This window comes from Peromyscus eremicus, chromosome 1 (assembly GCF_949786415.1).
Source record: "Peromyscus eremicus chromosome 1, PerEre_H2_v1, whole genome shotgun sequence".
Classification (NCBI taxonomy): domain Eukaryota; kingdom Metazoa; phylum Chordata; class Mammalia; order Rodentia; family Cricetidae; genus Peromyscus; species Peromyscus eremicus.
This window is the reverse complement of record NC_081416.1, coordinates 103,596,053-103,614,410: the sequence shown is the minus strand read 5'-3', so window position 1 is coordinate 103,614,410 and position 18,358 is coordinate 103,596,053. Positions and strand designations below refer to the sequence as shown.

At 45.3% G+C, this 18,358-nt stretch overlaps 1 protein-coding gene across 1 annotated transcript in view; it reads left to right on the top strand.

Annotated features, from left to right (window-relative positions):
* Tenm4 (teneurin transmembrane protein 4) overlaps positions 1-18,358 on the top strand; it is a 275,039-nt gene that overhangs the window by 96,557 nt on the left and 160,124 nt on the right. The window contains exons 6-7 of the mRNA XM_059271229.1: positions 79-293; positions 1,861-2,071. Of these exons, the coding sequence (XP_059127212.1) occupies positions 79-293; positions 1,861-2,071 (426 nt within the window). The remainder of the gene's footprint in view (positions 1-78; positions 294-1,860; positions 2,072-18,358) is intronic.

Below are 18,358 nucleotides of genomic sequence, written 5' to 3'. Positions count from 1 at the left end.
TGGATGTTGGGACGCTGGTTCCATATCATGTTTGGCTAACCAGAATGCTTTTGTCTTCCCTTCCCCGTGTCTTGGTAGGAAAGCCAAGTAGTTTCTTTCCAGAGGACAGTTTTATAGACTCTGGCGAAATCGACGTGGGCAGACGGGCTTCCCAGAAGATTCCACCTGGAACATTCTGGAGATCTCAGGTGTTCATAGACCACCCTGTGCATCTGAAGTTCAATGTGTCTTTGGGGAAAGCAGCTCTGGTTGGCATCTATGGAAGAAAAGGCCTTCCCCCTTCCCATACTCAGGTAACTGGACCCCACACACCAACTGACCTCATGGGAGCCAGCTCAGATCCTAACCCAGGTCAGAAACCCAGCTGGGTCCTAAAGCCTGAAGGGAACTTCAGGTTATCTTATAAGCCACTCATCAATTTGTCCCACTAACATCCTGCCTCCCAGAAAAGTGAAGTTAGCTCTCTGGAGCTTCTTTGGAGAATTCTAGGACACCTCTCAGCTGCCTTTCTGATATCACACTGTCTCCTAAGTTACAGTAGGTAATGTGACCTAGAGAGGAAACCACACACTGAGCATGAATCCTCTTGCCATTGGCTATGCAAGCTTGGGTTCATGATTCATCATCTCCTCGAGAGTTTCCTCCTCTATAAAGTGGGGAGTAACAGCAACTGCCCAGTAGGATCCTTGTAACAAGGAACAGTCACAGAGCCCGTAGCATGGGACCTGGCTCAAAGTAAACAGTACTTTCCTTGCCTTGTGCATCTCCTCTCTTCTTCAGGATTGCACATTTGTTTGCACACATGTACCAGAAATAAAGACATTGGTCAAGTGGCTGGGAGTATAGTTCAAGGACAGAGCATGTGCTTAGCATGAGGGACTCTGGATTCAGTCTCTGGCATCCAAAGAGAGGAAGGGGGAAGGAAAAGAAAGAAATAAGAAGAGGAGGTGTCATGAGTCAGAGAGAACAGAGGCCTGTGAAACCTCCACACATGCACACACACACACACACACACACACACACACACACACACACCACACTACACACTAGCTTTGGAGTTAAAATAATCAAAACCATAAACATCCATCACGCATCCTAGGGCCATATGCGGTCTTTTTAGCTACAGCATTTGGTTAAGTTTTAGCACTATAGCCAATGATCAGGTCACAGAGCTATAGATGAGCACCTGATCCCTGGTGACCACAAAGCCATCATACAGTAGTCCTGAATGCCACAGCTTCAGTTTATGTGAGATAGATACCTTCCATCTACTAAAACCTAACTAGGTAGCTACTTGGGGTGCTTCCTAGTGAGGCAGCAGGGCTTAACGCCCCCACCTGATGTTCACACTGCATGATGGACTTTTCTGGAATACAAATCAATTGATTGAAATACAAATCAATTGGCATTTGTATTTGACACAGCATGTAATTACTGATGGAATTTTGAGCTAAACAACTTAGCTCATGACTAACCCAACTCCACTTAGTGTTCTAATCCCATTGCAAACCCCTAAGATGACTATCCATACTTGCATGAACCTCCAGTGATCACCAAGTGGCTGGGTTTCTACTGAGAGACCTGCCACCGAAGAAAACGTAGCTATTTTAGTATATACATAGTCAAGTAGAGACTTGCATGTCCCCAAATGAAAACAAAACACGACAATGAATAATCATTAGTTGTGCCACATTCACAAAAGAATTAGAAGACTGTAGTTCTGGGGAGGACTTGATTGGTCCGCTCTCTTGGCTTCCCTTTCTGACTCTTTTTTCCCTTCTAGACTCCCTAGGAGAGTTCCTACGTGGAGCTTGGCAGGTGGGGATGTCTGTTGCTAATTTTACTCTCTTTGTTCTTTAGTTTGACTTTGTGGAGCTACTGGATGGAAGAAGGCTCCTAACCCAGGAGGCAAGGAGTCTGGAGGGTCCCCAACGCCAGTCCCGGGGTGCCGTTCCCCCATCCAGCCATGAGACCGGTTTCATCCAGTATCTGGATTCGGGAATCTGGCACCTGGCCTTTTACAATGATGGGAAGGAGTCTGAAGTGGTTTCCTTTCTCACCACCACCATTGGTAAGCAGCCATACCCTCCATGGTGTCTTTGAATGAGAGGAAGGTCGTGGATTCAGGAGATGGTGCTGGCAGGGTATTGGAATTGAATATATCATGCCCAGAGCTATAGCTGCCAATCAGAGCATGGTGCGAAGTCATTCCAAGTGGACTTCCTGGATAAGGACTCAAGTTGCTGGATAAGGGTGATGTGTGATCCACCAGATGCCTCTCAAGAGCTAGGAGGCAAAGCTGACATTGAGATAGGAATCCTGGGTGGCAAGCCACACAGAGGACACATCTCTCCTCATTGGCACTTGCCTCCAACCTGTCTTTAAAGCCTCACCTAGTTCAACTCGCTGATTGGTCGTTTGGGTCTGGTTTGGTTTGGGTTTGGTTTTACTTTTGAAATCAACAAACGCTGGCAGATGAGAAAGAAGAAAACAGCTTGAGGAGAGGGTGGAAACTGAAAAGCTAAGAGCTGGAAGAGCAGGCTGCAGGTGCCTTTGGGGTTTCGCTGATAAGAGAGATGTCCTGTTCTCTGACACAGTGTGAGCCTTGGTATGAGAAGTGAGTTTGAAACATTGTCCCTGTGCCATGTAGTGGTAAAGGGCCTTGGCCACCTCCAAAGTCTACATGTGTGTAGGTAACCTAATTCCCTGTGTGTAGGTAGCCTAGTTCTCTGTTTAAAAGACGTTCTTGTCTTTGCTGGTATATCCCTTCTCATAGATTTTGTATCCTCCTTAAGTGGCTACCATATGCAAATGGATAGTCTTAGTTTTCCAAGTCAGAATTTTTCTGACCTTCTGTTGGAAGCATTAGGATGCAGTCTAGACATAAAAATCCTTGAAGGAAAATAGAACTTTGCCATAACATAGACCGGAAGTCCTGAACAGGATTGTTGCTTTGTGAATGCTTTAGGGTGCCCCTGAAAGCTCTTGGTCCTTGTCTGGGAGTCTCTCTGACAAGGGAAATGGAGTTGAAGGAAAATATCTCAATTTAGTACTAGATTTCCAACATTCTTCCAAGACCCCGATTCTCCCTCTTAACAGCGATAGTTGTTTTCAGCCCATTTCCCTCTTATTTGCTGTTTTGCCTCAGTATTGAGGCAGAGTGAGCCGTTCTGTTAAATGGAGCATGACTGATGAGCTTCTACTACACACTCAGCCTTAACATTTTGCCTTGATGGCAAAGAAGGGGATGGGCATCCAACAACTGGTGTTGATGAAGGAAATGTCCCTCTGCGTTGTCCTTGACTGGCGATGCAGTCTGTCTCCACAATGCACATCGAGTCTCCGTGGGCAATGCCCTTTGGTTGGTAGGGAATAAGCAGGAGCATGGCCTTTTCTCTGCCCAGATTCCCTTCAGCAGCCCTGGTCTAGGTAGTTGCCACGCTACTGGTTTCTCTCTTGAGCAGTTTCTTGTGTGGTGTAATGGGAAATAGGCTTAATCCGGAAGCTCTACCATGAACTTGCCTTTTAACATCATGCAGACCACGTATTTTTTTTCCATCTCTTGGTTTCTTAAGATTCTGGAATCTGAAGCCGTGTCTTAGTAACTGTTGATAACATGGAGGGCAACATTAGAGCTCCCAGACCCTGCCACTAGAGGCTGGGCTCTGGCTGCACCGACATCTAAACTGGCACTTTTCAGGTTCTGCTAGGCAGCAGCCACTACATATTTTTCTTTCTTGATATGGTGGCTTTGATTTTAGGACATAATTCTCATGTCCCATGGTGTCCGAGTTGCCTGGTCTCCCAGCCTGACTCCTCCTAGGCACAGTTCACAAGGAGGCATACAGTATTGGGCCTACACAGAGCTAGGAGCATTTACAGTCCCATTTCTGTTTCAGTAATTGAGTATAAATATGAGAGATTATTCATTTAAATCCCTAAAGAAAGCCTTTTTTAATTATGATATGCACCTTAAAACAGCAAGGAAATAGTGGGATGCCCCTTAGCCAACCCCTGGCTTGTCAAAGCTTGCTAACCTGCTCTGTTATAATTAAAGCATGGACTTCCTTTTCATCCAGGTTCTTCTCCTCTTACCTAGATGATGAAAACTGTCCCTTAATCCCTTCATGTATGCTAGAGCCACTAGGCTTTATTGCGCTTCTGTATATCAATGTGTTGAAGACTTACCCAACGGTCTGGGTAAAATGCAGAATCTGCTCCATCAGGTCGGGGGGCAGCACCCAGTGGAGCCCATGCTGCTGAGCATGTTGTGAGCAGCAAGGGGTTATGGTCATGGTCCTTCTCAAAGGCTATCGGACTAAGGAATCATCAAGCAAAGTTCAGATTCCTGGCCCTTTCTTCAGAAATTCTGACTCTGCAGGCAGATAGGAGGGTCCCCGTACTCTTCCTGTCAACACAGCTCCCAAAACACCCCATGAAAACTGAGTCCTACTTCTCCCTTCTCTTGTAATCCCATGTTGCTTCTGTGGTCGTCAATGACAGGTCACCCCCTTTCTGTCTGGGACAAAAAATGTTTAAAGTGGTAGTTTGCAGTCCCTGTTGTGCTGATTAGAAAAGGAAGTAAAGAGTGCCTGGTACCTGTGGGGCCACTGCATGTACTCGATAGATGGAAGGGTTAGAGTACTCTGTCTCCCTCCTTTCTCCTTCCATTTTCTCTCACTGCCTTTCTGACCTGTCTGCCTCCCTTCAAGCTACAATGATTGTTTAATGAACACTGTTTTTTTTCCTTTAATATAAAAACAGACTGGTTCTGATGTTGCTATTAATCCCTCTTTCCCGAGAGTCCCCGGCATTGAGTCTCAGCTGTCTGTGATCGTTACCTGTGAACTGTGAGCTGTAATTTGTCTTGGCAGGTTAATTAAAAGTTTAGGTCTTGCTTTAGCAAAGTCATTATGGTCCCAATATACAATTATAACTCTCGGGTTTGTTTAACACACAAATTGGAATATGACCCTCCTTTCATTACATGCTGAAACACAGATCGAGAATTCAAGAAGACCTGAGATGTCAGAATTCAGCGTATTTATGTCTGCTTGTAATTAAGTAACGGGAGAAATAATTGTGTTTAACAAATGGCTGCATTGTGTACGATTTTGCTTTTCCCTCCATTTAATGCAATCCAGCTGATGACTCTAAATTAAATGAGTTTATCTTTTGCCTTGAAAAAAATATCTAAAAGCACTTTCCAAAGTGGATATACAAATATTTCCACACAGAGACCTCATGTTGACAGAGCTCTCACTGGACTGGATCTATGCCACACACGTGCATGCATGCATGCGTGCACAAACACACACACACACACACACACACACACACACACACACACACACACACACGTGCACACTCCCCACTGAACCCAAGCTAGTTTTAGAATAAAATATGACATCTGTTCTCAAAAACAACAGTCTTCCCCTAGCATGGGGAGATCCAGAATCAGCGGGGACCATTTCTACCCCTGACTCCCCTGCAGGGTGGTAGTCTTGCAGACTGCAAGTGTTAATGAAGTCACAGGATCCCACTGGCTGGGCATATCCCACCAGCTAGAGTCTAACTCACCTCTTGCAGTTTGCAGTGGATTTTTACATGCATTCTCTAAGACTTACAGTAACTCCATGAGGAGACAACCCTCCCCACTGCAAATGAGAAAGTTGAGGTTCAGGGTTGCTGCAAGAGAAGCTTGGTGATTCACATCTGCCTCACTGCGGCACTTGGGGTTTCTTTGTCTTTAACACGTTGCCCCCCCCCCCCCGACCTGGATCAACCCCTTGTAAGATTTTTGTGTTTAATTTGTTTTCCACATAGTCATTGATTAATTTATTCATCAAATATTGAAAGCATGTCTAACATGTGTTGGAGACCGTGCTTCGCTCTTATGTAACTTACAACAGCCTTAGGAAAGAGGTGTGTGTGTATGTGTGTGTGTGTGGTGTGTGTGTGTGCGTGCACAGATGTGTGCATATGTGAGTACATATGCCAAAGGATAATATTAGATGTTGTTCCTCAGGTGCCATCCACCATTTTTACTTTTTGAAAGAGACAAGGTCTCTTCCTGGGCCGGAACTCACCATTTAGATTAGGATAGTTATCAAGCCCTAGCACTGGGATAATGTGTACCACTAAACCCAAGCGCTTTTTTTATGCAGGTCCTGGGAGTTGAACTCAGGCCTTAGTTCTTGCAAGGTAGACATTTTACTCACTGATACATCTCCCTAGCTTTAAGAGAGATATATTAACTTCAATTTAACTTAACAGATGAAGGGGCTGAGGTTCAGCATGTTTAGATGACTTCCCCAAAATTAAAGACAAAGTGAGAATGGAAACTTGAATTCTAAATCCCCTCAGGTCCCCACCATGCAACAGAGTCTCGCTATTTGTCATGGATACGATTTAATATTTCATTTCCATTTGTGTTCTGTGGATCATAACTTCCCCTTGTTAACTTGCCTCCCAATTATAAGCAAGCACCTCACATCAATTCAGGAAGTTTTCTTGAGGAGTCATTAAAAAGACCGTGGTGAAAAATCTTACGGTATCCAAAACTTGAAAAATGAGAATACTTTCCCCTGGATAGCTTGCCACCCCCAGGCCTGACAAGTTAGCACTGAGGTATTTTGGGTCTCCAACTAGCAACTTATCTTTTCATTTGGGTTGCTGCCGAAGCATGAAAGGACAGATCAACCTGACACAGAGTAGCAGAAGTGGCCTACGGTGGATTTGAAATCCAGACAGAGAAATGAGAACCACTGTGGGAAGCATCAGGCATGGATGTCTGTATAAGGAATGCGATCTGGTCCTCCAGTGCTAATTGACAGGAAGGGTCCACTTGTTTATGTTCAGACAGCTGCAGAAGTCTGTCCTCCATCCATCCAGGCACTGAAAGCGGTTCAGCTCCGTTCTTTCCTTCCATCCTCCTTTCTCCCGGCTTTCCGTCCATTATCTATCCCTGCCTTTTTCCATGATGAGTACCTAGAGAAAGCAGCTAATGGTTTGGATTGATGGAGATGGGGTTTATACAGGAACAAACTGCCAAAGAAAAGCGCAAGGGAGGCCATTCCAGGGGGCAGGAATGGGGGAGGGTGTGTCCTGCTGAGTGGCTCCCAGAGGCTCTTGGGCTAGAGGGACATTTAATCTGGCCCTTAATGCGTGGGTGGCATAGTCATATTTAAAGAAAAAAGGAGGCTAGTGGGATGGCTCAGTGGTTAAAGCCCTTGCTGCCAAACCTGGATCCCTGGGACCCACACACTGTAAAGAGAGAACTGACTCCGACAAGTTGTCCTCTGACCTCTGTATGTTTACCATGGTGCCTGCATATGCGCATAAGGCAACACACACAGGCTACATAAAAATTAAATTTAAAAGGCAGTCGTTACCGAGGAAAAATAGAAAGTAAATGGTAAGCAACCTATTCCTAGTCCTGGGAATGGCATGAGCTAGAGGTGGGTAGCTAGACCCCTAGGAGCTGGCTGTGTGGTTCGGCAATTCTGTGACTAGAGCATGATGGGAAGTGAGCCATCAAGGAAAGCCTTGAATGCTACCCTGAGCAAAAAGTTCACTCTGAAAGGACTGGGCATTGAGATAGGATTTTGTATAAGAAGGTAAAAGGACAAAAGCCAGAGGGCTTTCTTTTGAGGCCTGGAACAGGAACAATTCACTTATGTTGTCCAGGAAGTTTACTGGGGTTACAGGTGGAGATCTGGGGTGGGGGTCAGGACATGAAAAAGACACAGGGACTCTGGCAGTGGTGCTAGCTGTGGGTTCTCTCAATTTCTTCTAATCCACTGCTTTTTGTTACAAGGAACACGTCGGTTCCTGCACCTACATCGCAGCCTCTCTGCAGGCTCTCACAATCAGATGCCCCCGTGATTATCCGAAGCATGCGGGATCATTCTGTTTCTTTATCCCCTTGCTCTGATTAGGCATCAGCCTTTGAGTATGCTTGCGAGGATCTGGTGAGAAAATAGTTCATATAAAAACCAGCTGCTGCACCTCAACAAGAAGCCAAGAAAGGTGATTGAGGACTCATTTTCAGTCTCTAATAAGCCAGTCTCCACCACTCCCCATCTCTCTTCCCTTTGATTTCTTCTGTCAAGTAGGAAGTGAGTAGTGATGAATCTGGCTCTCTTGATACTAAATTAACCTTCTTGTAAATGGCATTGGAGTGCTTTGTGGGGTTTCTAATGGAAACACTCCTTTGGAACAGTGCCCCCTTAGTTCACCTCTCCTGATACAGTGATTTATTCCGAGCATTGGTATAAGGGGGATGAAATTGTAGGTCAAAGGAGAGGTCAAGTCAGCATGTTGGAGATCATGGTCAAAACTCTGTTCAGAGGAAGAGCCTGGAGTATCAAAATGCTCTGTCTGTGGACTGGAAAGCTAGTAGATGTCCCTGCTCCCTGAAGGTCAGGGCTCCCCACTGCCCCCCACCTGCTGCTGCTGTGGGTACCTTACCTCAGATATCTGAGTGTTCTGAGTGCTTTGCTGGAAACCTCAAAGACAGAAAAGAGAAGATATCTGAAGATGCCATGAATGCCCAGCAATAGGAGGGCCTGCCTGTGTGGGAGGGACTTAGACATGTGACTAGTGTGTGAAGAGCAAGAACCACACTCAAGTGCCATTTTAGGGGTTTTGATGTCCTTGTGCCACTCCCAGCCCAGGTGTGTCCAGCAGTTCAGTGGTGACATTGGGGACTAGGCCCCGTCTCCCCTGTGCTCTGCCGGCTTGCCCTGGGCTTTTGTTTTCATATTTACTGCCTCTTGTGGTCATAAGGTGGCTGCTACACACACACACACACACACACACACACACACACACACACACACACACACTACAGAAGTGGTAAGTAACCTATTCCAAGTCCTGGAAATGCTATGAGCTAGAGCCAGGACTCACTTTCCTGATGATTAGGGAAAGAAGAAAAGGAAGAAAACAGGATTTTCCCCTAAACCGGCTAGCACACATCCCTTTGGTTAAGTTATGTTTCCTGGACACTCAGGGCTATAAGATGTCTGGAACAGAACAGTTTAGCTTGCTATGTTGGCTCTCCAACCAAAACTAGGTTTCTCTCAGAAACAAGGGAATTAAGTGTGGGGTAAGCAGCGAGCATTGTTTGCCACAGACTTCACCTCTGTTGTTTAGGTCAGCAAACACCAGCCAAAAGCCCTTGGACTGTGTGGGAGACTGACCCAGGGCTTGGGTCCAGTCATGAGGCAGCTATACAACTCGATCTTGGAAGTGATTCCAGGGGGATCAAGTGAGATGGAGCTAAGGAAGAGAAAATGCTACATGTAACTGGGGAAGAGGGGAGAGACTTGCTTCAGTTTCTTCACACCACCCAGAGAACCCAGCACTGTGTCCAGAAGCCTTAAAGCCCCTCATGTGATATTTTAAGGTGGATGGACAGGAGTCTCAGAGGCAGAATAACAAAGGCCAGATTGCAAACAGACTGAGACAATATCAGATTATCTGTCTATTTATTCAACCAGTGGTTCCTAACTGCCTTTTTATCTTCCATGGCCTGATCAGGCATTCATGTCAGTTTACAAAAAATAGCCATGTTTCCTGCCCCGTTGGAATCTGCAGAAATGTTTTAACTTCTCGAGTTTAAATATAATCATGAACTCTACATATATGTAAAGATCCATGACCACAAATGGTCAGGGTGCACTGGAGTTAGAAACGAAGGTGCTCCCCAGAGGAGCACCCGTGAGACCGGAAGTACACTGCAGATGGTGGGATATGACAGGAAGGATGAAGAGTAGAGCTGGAGGAAGAGCAGACCACACAGAGGGAGGAGCAATGGGAAGCTTGGCAAGGAACAGGGTGAGTGTTCCAGGAACTCAGGAGGTCTCATGGAGTGTGGGCTTCAGGGGGCTGTGTGTATCTGGAATGGCTGGAGCGGTAGCCAGGAGCCCGTCTATGAGAGTCTTCATGTGGCCTGTGGCATGTGCAAGATTTTTTTTTTTTTCAACAAATCCAGAGAGTAATAAGGGAAGCCACTGCAGGACATGGGGTCAATCTGACACACATATTTAAAAGTTTCTTCAAGTCACAGGCACTGGGAACTCTGGGAAAGATCTTCTTGCTGTCCAGGCAACGCTGGTGGTAGTCTGAGCCAGAAGTGGAGATGGGTGAGCAGAACAGACTGACATCCAGGCCTTGGATGTCACTGGCCAGCCTCGGAAGTTAGGATGACACTTTCCAAGGGTGGAGGCTAGAACAGGAGAGGAGCAGAGGGGAAGAAGGGTCTGTTTAAGGGAGTGAGTGAAGACATGGGGCTGGCAGGGGAGCTGTGAGGGTGGGGACTGGGAGAGCATGCTGAGGGAAGTTGAGCAGAAAGAGCCCAGGTGCTCTGAGACTCTGTTCTCATCCATACCCACAGTGAAGCTATGTAATGCTGGAACCCTTCCTTAACATTGAATTCTCAGTCTTCTTAAGATAGGAAAACTGAATCTGACCTAGGGAAGCCTCATATATCACTCAGCCAGGATCGTAACAATGTTGTGGAGCCTGGGTACTTAGTACATTATGAATTCCCAAATGACCCGATAGTTAGACTCTGTCTATTTCTGTATTATAAGTGAAGAATTCAAGGCTCAGTACTGCTTATCTTATGGGCAAGGTCCCATAGATAAGTTAGCAATACAGCCGGCACACTCTTCTTTTGTGTCAATGACCAGGTCTATATTTAAGTTTCTACCATGGTGGCATTTGTATGTCCTTATGCACTCATAGCCAGAACATCATGAAGACAGAAGGGCTTTTACAGACTATGGTTTCCAAGCCTCCCAGATATACAGGATGCCTGCTCTCTCTGGCGCTTGAGGTTCACATTCCTGGCTGAGAGGGTATCCCTAACTTGGGCCTCACCCTGCTAAAAGCTCTCTTCCCACTCTCCAGTCAGGTGAGGTCATCCATGGAAGACATTTTGTCAGTAGTACTTTGATTTTTGCAATGGGTGGCTGGGTTTTCTGATATATTGTTTCTCGTCAGTTATTAAAATGTTGCTTCTCTTGCCTAGAAGAGATGCCAGTGTATCAGCTGTGAGAGCTGCTGGTACCTTCTCTTTTCCTTCATGGTGCTACTGACAAAAGGTATGGCCTTTTGTCTTGTAACACCTCTTGGGTGTGCCCTAGCTTCAGGATGAGGAGCTCTGCTGGGACTGCATCCGTGGTGGCTAGTGAAGGGTGTCAGAATTAAAGCTGCAGCAGAGCTGTGCCCAGAGAGGTAGTGTGGTCCAGAAGAAGAGCAAAGGCTCTGTGTTAGCCAGAGCTGAGTTGAATTCTGGCTGCTGTGTGCATGAGCCATGGGGTTTTGTATAAGAGGTGTAGGGTTTTTCACACTCAGCCTCACCAAGGTCTACTATAAAAGCCTACACCAGAGAGTCTCACAACACTGTGAGAGCATCAATATCTTCTTATTTGTTTTCATGTTTATTCATTTGCTGAGTATCTGCTGGAGGAAGTACTGGGGATTTAGCAGGGAATAAAACAAGCCTTGCCCTCAAAGAACCTACAATCAAGTGGGGGAACTGACCCTTTCATGAGTAATTACCCCATAATGAGGGCTGCAGGAACAGAGGGGCCCGTGGGAGTTCTTGTGGGCAGAGAACGGAGGGCTGTCCCCACTGCCAAGGCTGGAGAAGGGGCTGGGAGGCACAAAGGGCTCACTGTGAGGAGTGCTGAAAGTACTGGGAAGCAGTGTGTAAATATTTTCAGCAACTCGGGGCCAGAGCGGAGGTGGAAACCCAGAACAAGAGTGTAGTGCTTATGAGTGGAGGACGTGTCCCAAGACCCCAGTGGTTGTCTGAAACAGTAGATGATGCCAACCCCTGTATGTCTTCATATATACCTATGATAAAATTTAATGGATAAATTAAGCAACAGCAGTTAACAATAACTACTAGACCACTGCAAATGTGTGCTGCAATTAAAGTTATTGAAAGTGATCCCTCAACATATTTTAATAGCTAGAAGATTTTGAATATCCTCACCACAAATAGAAGATTAATGATGTGATAGATACGCAGACAATCTGTGTTTAGTCACTGCACAGCATGTGTAGAGAACATCTCCACTTGTAGATAGTGATGTGTCAATTCAAGGCATTTTTTCAAAGCGTCTTTACCGTACACTGTCCTCGATTGAAGGTGGGCAGCTGACACCATAGAAAGCAGAGCAGTAGAAAGAGGAAGGATGCAGCAAAAGGAAGCAGTCGCCAGGACAAGGAAGAGAGAGGATGAGGATGCTTGCTTGCTAGGGCTGTCGGGACAAAACACACAGGCTGAGGTCTCAACTTCTTTCTTGCTGTTTTGGAAACAAGGCACTCAAGATCCAGGTGTTGGTGGAATTTGTTTCTGTGAGGCCTTCCTCACCGGCTTGCTTTCACTTCCTGGGGCCTTTTACGTGTGTAGGAACAAAGGAGGCAAAGTTGGTGCTGCCCTGTCCTGTCAGACTAAGGCCCCACCATGATACCCTGACTTAACCTTTATGACCTCCTTCTGGGCCCTGTCTCCAAGTAAATTTAGTCAGTTGAGGATACGAACTTGGTAGGGGAACACAGTTCAGTCCATAGCAAGGAGAAACTGAGGGGTTAATGAGAAACAACTGCTTGACAGGCTGAGAAACTGACCAGAAAGGGCCACTGCACACACACACACACACACACACACACACAGAGAGAGAGAGAGAGAGAGAGAGAGAGAGAGAGAGAGAGAGAGAGAGAGAGAGAGAGAAAAGAAAAACAAGATGTACAAAGTGAGTATTCTCCCACAATGCAAAATGAAGCTCATGCTCTTGAAATGACTAGCTGTATATTAAACACCCAGTCACCCCAGGGGCCATGGTTGGGATCCAAGTCCACGTGGTCCTACTGTCTGTACCACTCACCTTTCCACACTTACATCTTTGGGCAAGACACCTAGTGTGTCTAGGAGTCTGGGAGGGAAAAGAAGAATAGCATGAGGATGTGTGCACCCAGAGAAAAGCCTAGAAAATGAAGTCAAGGGCAGCCAGGAGGGACTTTGTAGACCAGCTGGGAGTCTTGTTTGGAGACAGGAGGGCATGCAGCATGGTTTAGAACAAGCTGTAGCACCCATTGTGTCCTGTGTGGCTCTCAGTGGCATACACAGAGATGCTGGGTCCTCAGACTGACACAGGAGACCAGCTGAAGGCTGAGTCTGTAGACAGAAGGGTGGGGAAAGGAGAAGGCCTGGACAGGGGGCAGTGCATTTCCTTTTCAGAAAGGAGAGGGTGTACCTTAGCATGCCCTAGTCTGTTCTTGACCACTTGAATTTTAGCTGACAAAGAGAGGCACAAAATTTTTATCTTCAAGGATGGGTGGATGAGGACTAGAGAAATGAATATCCCAGTTGGTAAAAGACCTGAGTTTGATGTCCAGAACCCACACTAAAAAAAAGTTGGGGATGATGGCAGGCATTATATGCTAGCACTGAGGAGGCAGAGACAGGCAGATCACTGACCAGACAGCCTAGCCTAGGCCAATGAAAGATCCTACCTCATGAAACAAGGTGGACAATACTTGAGGAATGATCACCAAGGTTGTCTTCTGCCCTCCATATGGATGAACACACACATGGGGGGAGGGGATAGCTGAATGAATGAATGAATGAATGAATGAATGAATGACATACGCTAGGAGGAAGAGCTAGGAAGATGTAAATTCATGTTAGATTTGAGCTGCTACCAGATTTTCAAAGTGCATGTTAGTTGCTTGCAGACACCAGTTTGTAGGTAGCTAAATATGGCTTGACTTGAGCATAGTGCTGAGCTGGAGACAGAACCCCAAGACAACTCAGCGTGGGGGTGAGAGTAGGGAGTGGGGTAGAATAGCTAAGATGTTAGAGCTGAAAGTGGGGTTCAATTAAAGATGGAACCCCTACATCTAGAGGGCAGAAAAGGGAAGATGTCTGGAGAGACTGAACTCAAGGAAGTTAAGGAGAGCAATTTCAGAGAAGCTGCTGGAGTTGGTAAATGTGGGGGGGGGCAGCACCCTCCGTGAGACAGCTTCCACCCCTGGTGCAGGCTGTAGGCAGAAGCAGGGTCACCATGAGTTCAGGAGAGAGCGAGGCAGAATGGAAACAGCTCATGTTCGAGCAGGCTCAGAGACAGATGGGCGTAACCTGAGGAGGAGGCAGGTTGAAGGAAAGGTTTATGTAAGGTGAGGGGAGCCCTGAGGGTGTTGTCAGCAATGGGAAGGAAGCCAAAGAAGAAAGCTGGGGACCCAGTAGACGTCTAATGGAGGAGGGGGAGGCACAGGCGGAGGATGAGCTCTGACAGGGCATGGGGGGCACATGGAGGTGCTGAGGGAAAAGCAGGCCTGAGGATGCAGGGAGGAAGATAAGAGGTCTTAGAGCTTATCACTGGGTCACAGCTCTTTCTTTCTTTCTTTCTTTCTTTCTTTCTTTCTTTCTTTCTTTCTTTCTTTCTTTTTTTTTGTGACAGGGTTTCTCCATGTAGTTCTGGCTGTTCGGTAATTTGCTCCATAAGCCAGGCTGGCCTCAGACTCAGAGATTCGCCTTCCTCTGCCTCCCAGTGCTGAGATTAAAGATGCCCCACCACAGCACTTTCTAGACACAGGGTGCCCTCTAAGGACAGCCATTCTGCTTGTGTTCTCTTCTGTGAAAAACTACCTCAGTGTTACTAGTGCAGAGGATCAACTATCAGGCAAAGCAACAGCCGAGCCCATGGGGCCTAGTGGTTAGGAAGTGGATGCGAGTAGTTGTGTTTGTATGCAGTCTTGGCCACTTATTAGCAGTGTGACCTTGGACAAGATGCATAACTGATCAGTGCCCAGTTACCTCATCTGAAAAACTGATAATGTTAGCACCCACCTCTTGAGGGAATGATGAAGAGAAATGAACTAATATTTGTAAAATAATCAGAATCATGCTGGCCCATAGGAGTATGTGTTGCTATTATTGGGATAGTCACCCAAGTGTTGTGTGTGCTTACCAGGTCCCAGGAAGCAGGAAGTGTTACACATGGGTCACTTAACTTGAAGTTTGTGACAGTCCCAGACAGGCAGAAGCAGCTACTATTTCCCCTTATAGATGAAGAAACCAAGTTCAGAGAAACCAACAAACTTGCCCCCAAGCAGAACAGAGGTAGGATTTGAATTGCATCTAAACAGGTCTGACTGAAGAATCACTGATCTACACCGACCACTCCCAAGTGAGCATCCCTTCCCTAGTCCCCATTTCCCTCCCACCACATGAGGAAGATGTACAGGCTGTGCTGAGATTCCGCTGCTCTCTAGCACTTCCCCATACCAAAGAATGAGTACCCAGGACCATTACTTGGGGGAATGGCTCCTTCAAAATCAAGGCATGGTTCAGTGATGGTGACTTTGACAAGGGCTTGAGCTTGTTCCTAATGCTTAAACAGAGTACTGGACCTTCTTCTACATCAATGACAGGCTCATGAGTGTTATGTGAAGGGCAATAGAAAAAGTGTAAGCCAGAGCTTTCTGAACATCTGGTTTAAGTTTGAGCTGCTGCCTCTTCCTGCCTTTATCTGAGCACACTCATGTTCTGGGCTAATGGAAGCATAGTTTGTTTCAGCCGTGGTTCATATTACATGTCAGCTTGACTTTTTATTTCCATCGGGTGTCACAGGTCAAAAGAACCCCTTCAGGGTGCAAGAGATGGACTGCATAGTTTGAAAACATGAAAAATGGCCATAGGCACCAAAACAGGACAGCCAGCATAGTGTCTGCCACAAATGGAACCTTATTTTTGCAGACCTCTAAACACAAGGTGTTCCTTAGGAAGCTCGCATTTGGGGATATTGATGTGTCGCCATTATCTTTCTTTTAAGTGGAAGAAGAAGAAATAAAACCCATTGAGGTTTTCCAAGTTCCAAATACAACCCTGAGTATAATGGAAATACATCAGTTCATTGGAATTCTCATCATGACCTTGTATGGTCAGAATTATTACCCTATTTTTCCAAAATCGGCAGGGAGTTCTGTGTGAGATCACACCCAGGGTCCCAACCCAGTTCATCTGGTTCAGATGCACTCAAATTTCAGATACTTTTTGAGGGCACCATGTACTATCCTGAGAGCTGACTTGTGTGTACAAGTGATAAAAGCCCTTCTGATGACAATATTGGGTCACAAAGATACTGAAAATAAAACAAAGAAAGAGCAGGGGAAACAGCAATGTCCATCAAAATGCCATTATTCAACTTCTAGGTTAAATATTATAAATAGTTCTTTAAAAATCACTAACCAAGTATGATATATCCACTAGTAGATAGTGTCTTAGAAGCTTTGGTCAGTATAGAGAATAACAGAAATAAGAGACTGAGGCAAAATTAGTTATTATTTTTGTGAGGGATGTGCTTATACTTGTAAAAAGCATACACACACACACACACACACACACACACACACACACACATACATACATACACATCACTAATTGAAAAGCTATTATTTAATAAGGAGCCCAAACATGCAACTGAGGTATAGATAGATTTTTCCAAAGTCAAGGTATTTCCAAAATACCTGAAAAACCACTTGAGCAATACACTAAAAATGTCCTACTCAAGAAAATTAATAAATATTACTATGCCATCTTAATGAGAACTATATAAAACGTGTATGGTAAAACTGCAGAGTTTTACTGAGCCATGTAAAACAGAATGTGAATAATGAGGACATATAGCATGTTCCTGGACTAGGAAGGTTGAAATATTCTGGGATGACAATTTGTAGGTTTGAAAGAATGCCTAAGAGAATCCTAAAGGGAATTGTAGAGATCTGGCAGAACGGTTGAAGACTTCATCTGGAATAGTAGACAGATGAAAACGTAGACTAGCTCTCCAAAGGAAGAATAATGAATGGTAGTCCATGTTAAAGCTCTCACCATATCATATATCTACAATAATTAAAAGGGAATGGGAGCCAAGCTGATTGATGAAACAAAACTGCCTAGAAATACTAACAGTGATACTTTAAAAAAATTAACATTTGAAAAGCAAGAGTTCCAAGTGAGTAGAGAAAAGAAGATTTAGTCAATAGATAGAAATGGGAAAATCATCAGCTTACACCAGAGACTGGGGAGTGGTAATGAGGGGAATTGACATGGCTGATGGACATGAACTTGTTTTGTAACCCACAATGTTGGTTTACTGTTTACAAGAGAGATTTTCAGAAAACTGTCTGCTTATGGCTGGAGGTGTCACTCAGTTGTTTAGAATGCTTGCCTGGCATGCATAAAGTCCTGGGTTCAGTCCCCAGCACCACATAAACTAGGTGTGATAGCTCATGCCCATTAGAAGAGCAGCATTTGGGAGGTAAAGGCTACAAAAATGTAATGACCCCATCATCAGAAAGAGAAGAGGAGACTCCCACTTCTACCACATGGGCCTGATTTTCTCTCTTTGGAGCCCCTACTACGCCGACTCCAGTGGTGAGGCCTTACCTCTCCTCAGAGCCCCTCACGTTACATTATCTGTCTATCTGTCCATGGCATTGACTCCTTATGTAACCACAACCATCCATATCAGCGTCCCTCTGGAACATTTCAAAGGTATAAGGATCAGAACCTGCATAGGTTTGAGGCCAGCCAGAGAAAAAGGAGGCCCTGACTCAAATAAAACAGGAGCTGGAGAGATTGGTCATCAGCTCAGGGTGCTCATTCCACTTGCAAAGGGCCTGAGTTTGGTTCCCGGTAACCAGGGCCGCTCATAGCCACCCATAACTCCAACTCCTGAGGATCTGACACCATCTGCTCTACACAAAGATGCACATGTCCATACATACATACAGACACAGACACACACACACACACACACACACACACACACACACACACACACAAACTAGAAATACTAAAAACAAAATCTTTTTTTAAAGAGAAACAAACCAAAAAAGTCCCAAATTCCTAACTTATCTGCCTAGCCTCCAGAAGAATTTGAATTTTCAGCCTCAGATTCAGACTTCAGCTCTTAACATAAGCCAAAAGAATTCCAGATGGACAAAAGAGGTAAATACTTAAATGTCAAACTCAAAGAGGGTAAAACCCAATATCACCTATCCCTGGCCCAGAGAAAGACTTTTAAGCTTTAGAACTCATTGAAGAATTCACAAAGGAAAAAACTGCCAAATGTTTATATAAATATTTGAAGTTTCCATATATCTTATAAGCTTATCAAAATAAGAAGAAAGGCAGTAAATTGGGAAACTGCTTGCAGTAAATATGGAGAGCAAGAGTTAAAAGCTGTATGTGCATATATATGTACATATAATAGTAAAGCTCACAGAGTGGGAATGCCAGTGTATTTCAGGAAAATGGCTGAAGTGCATGTGT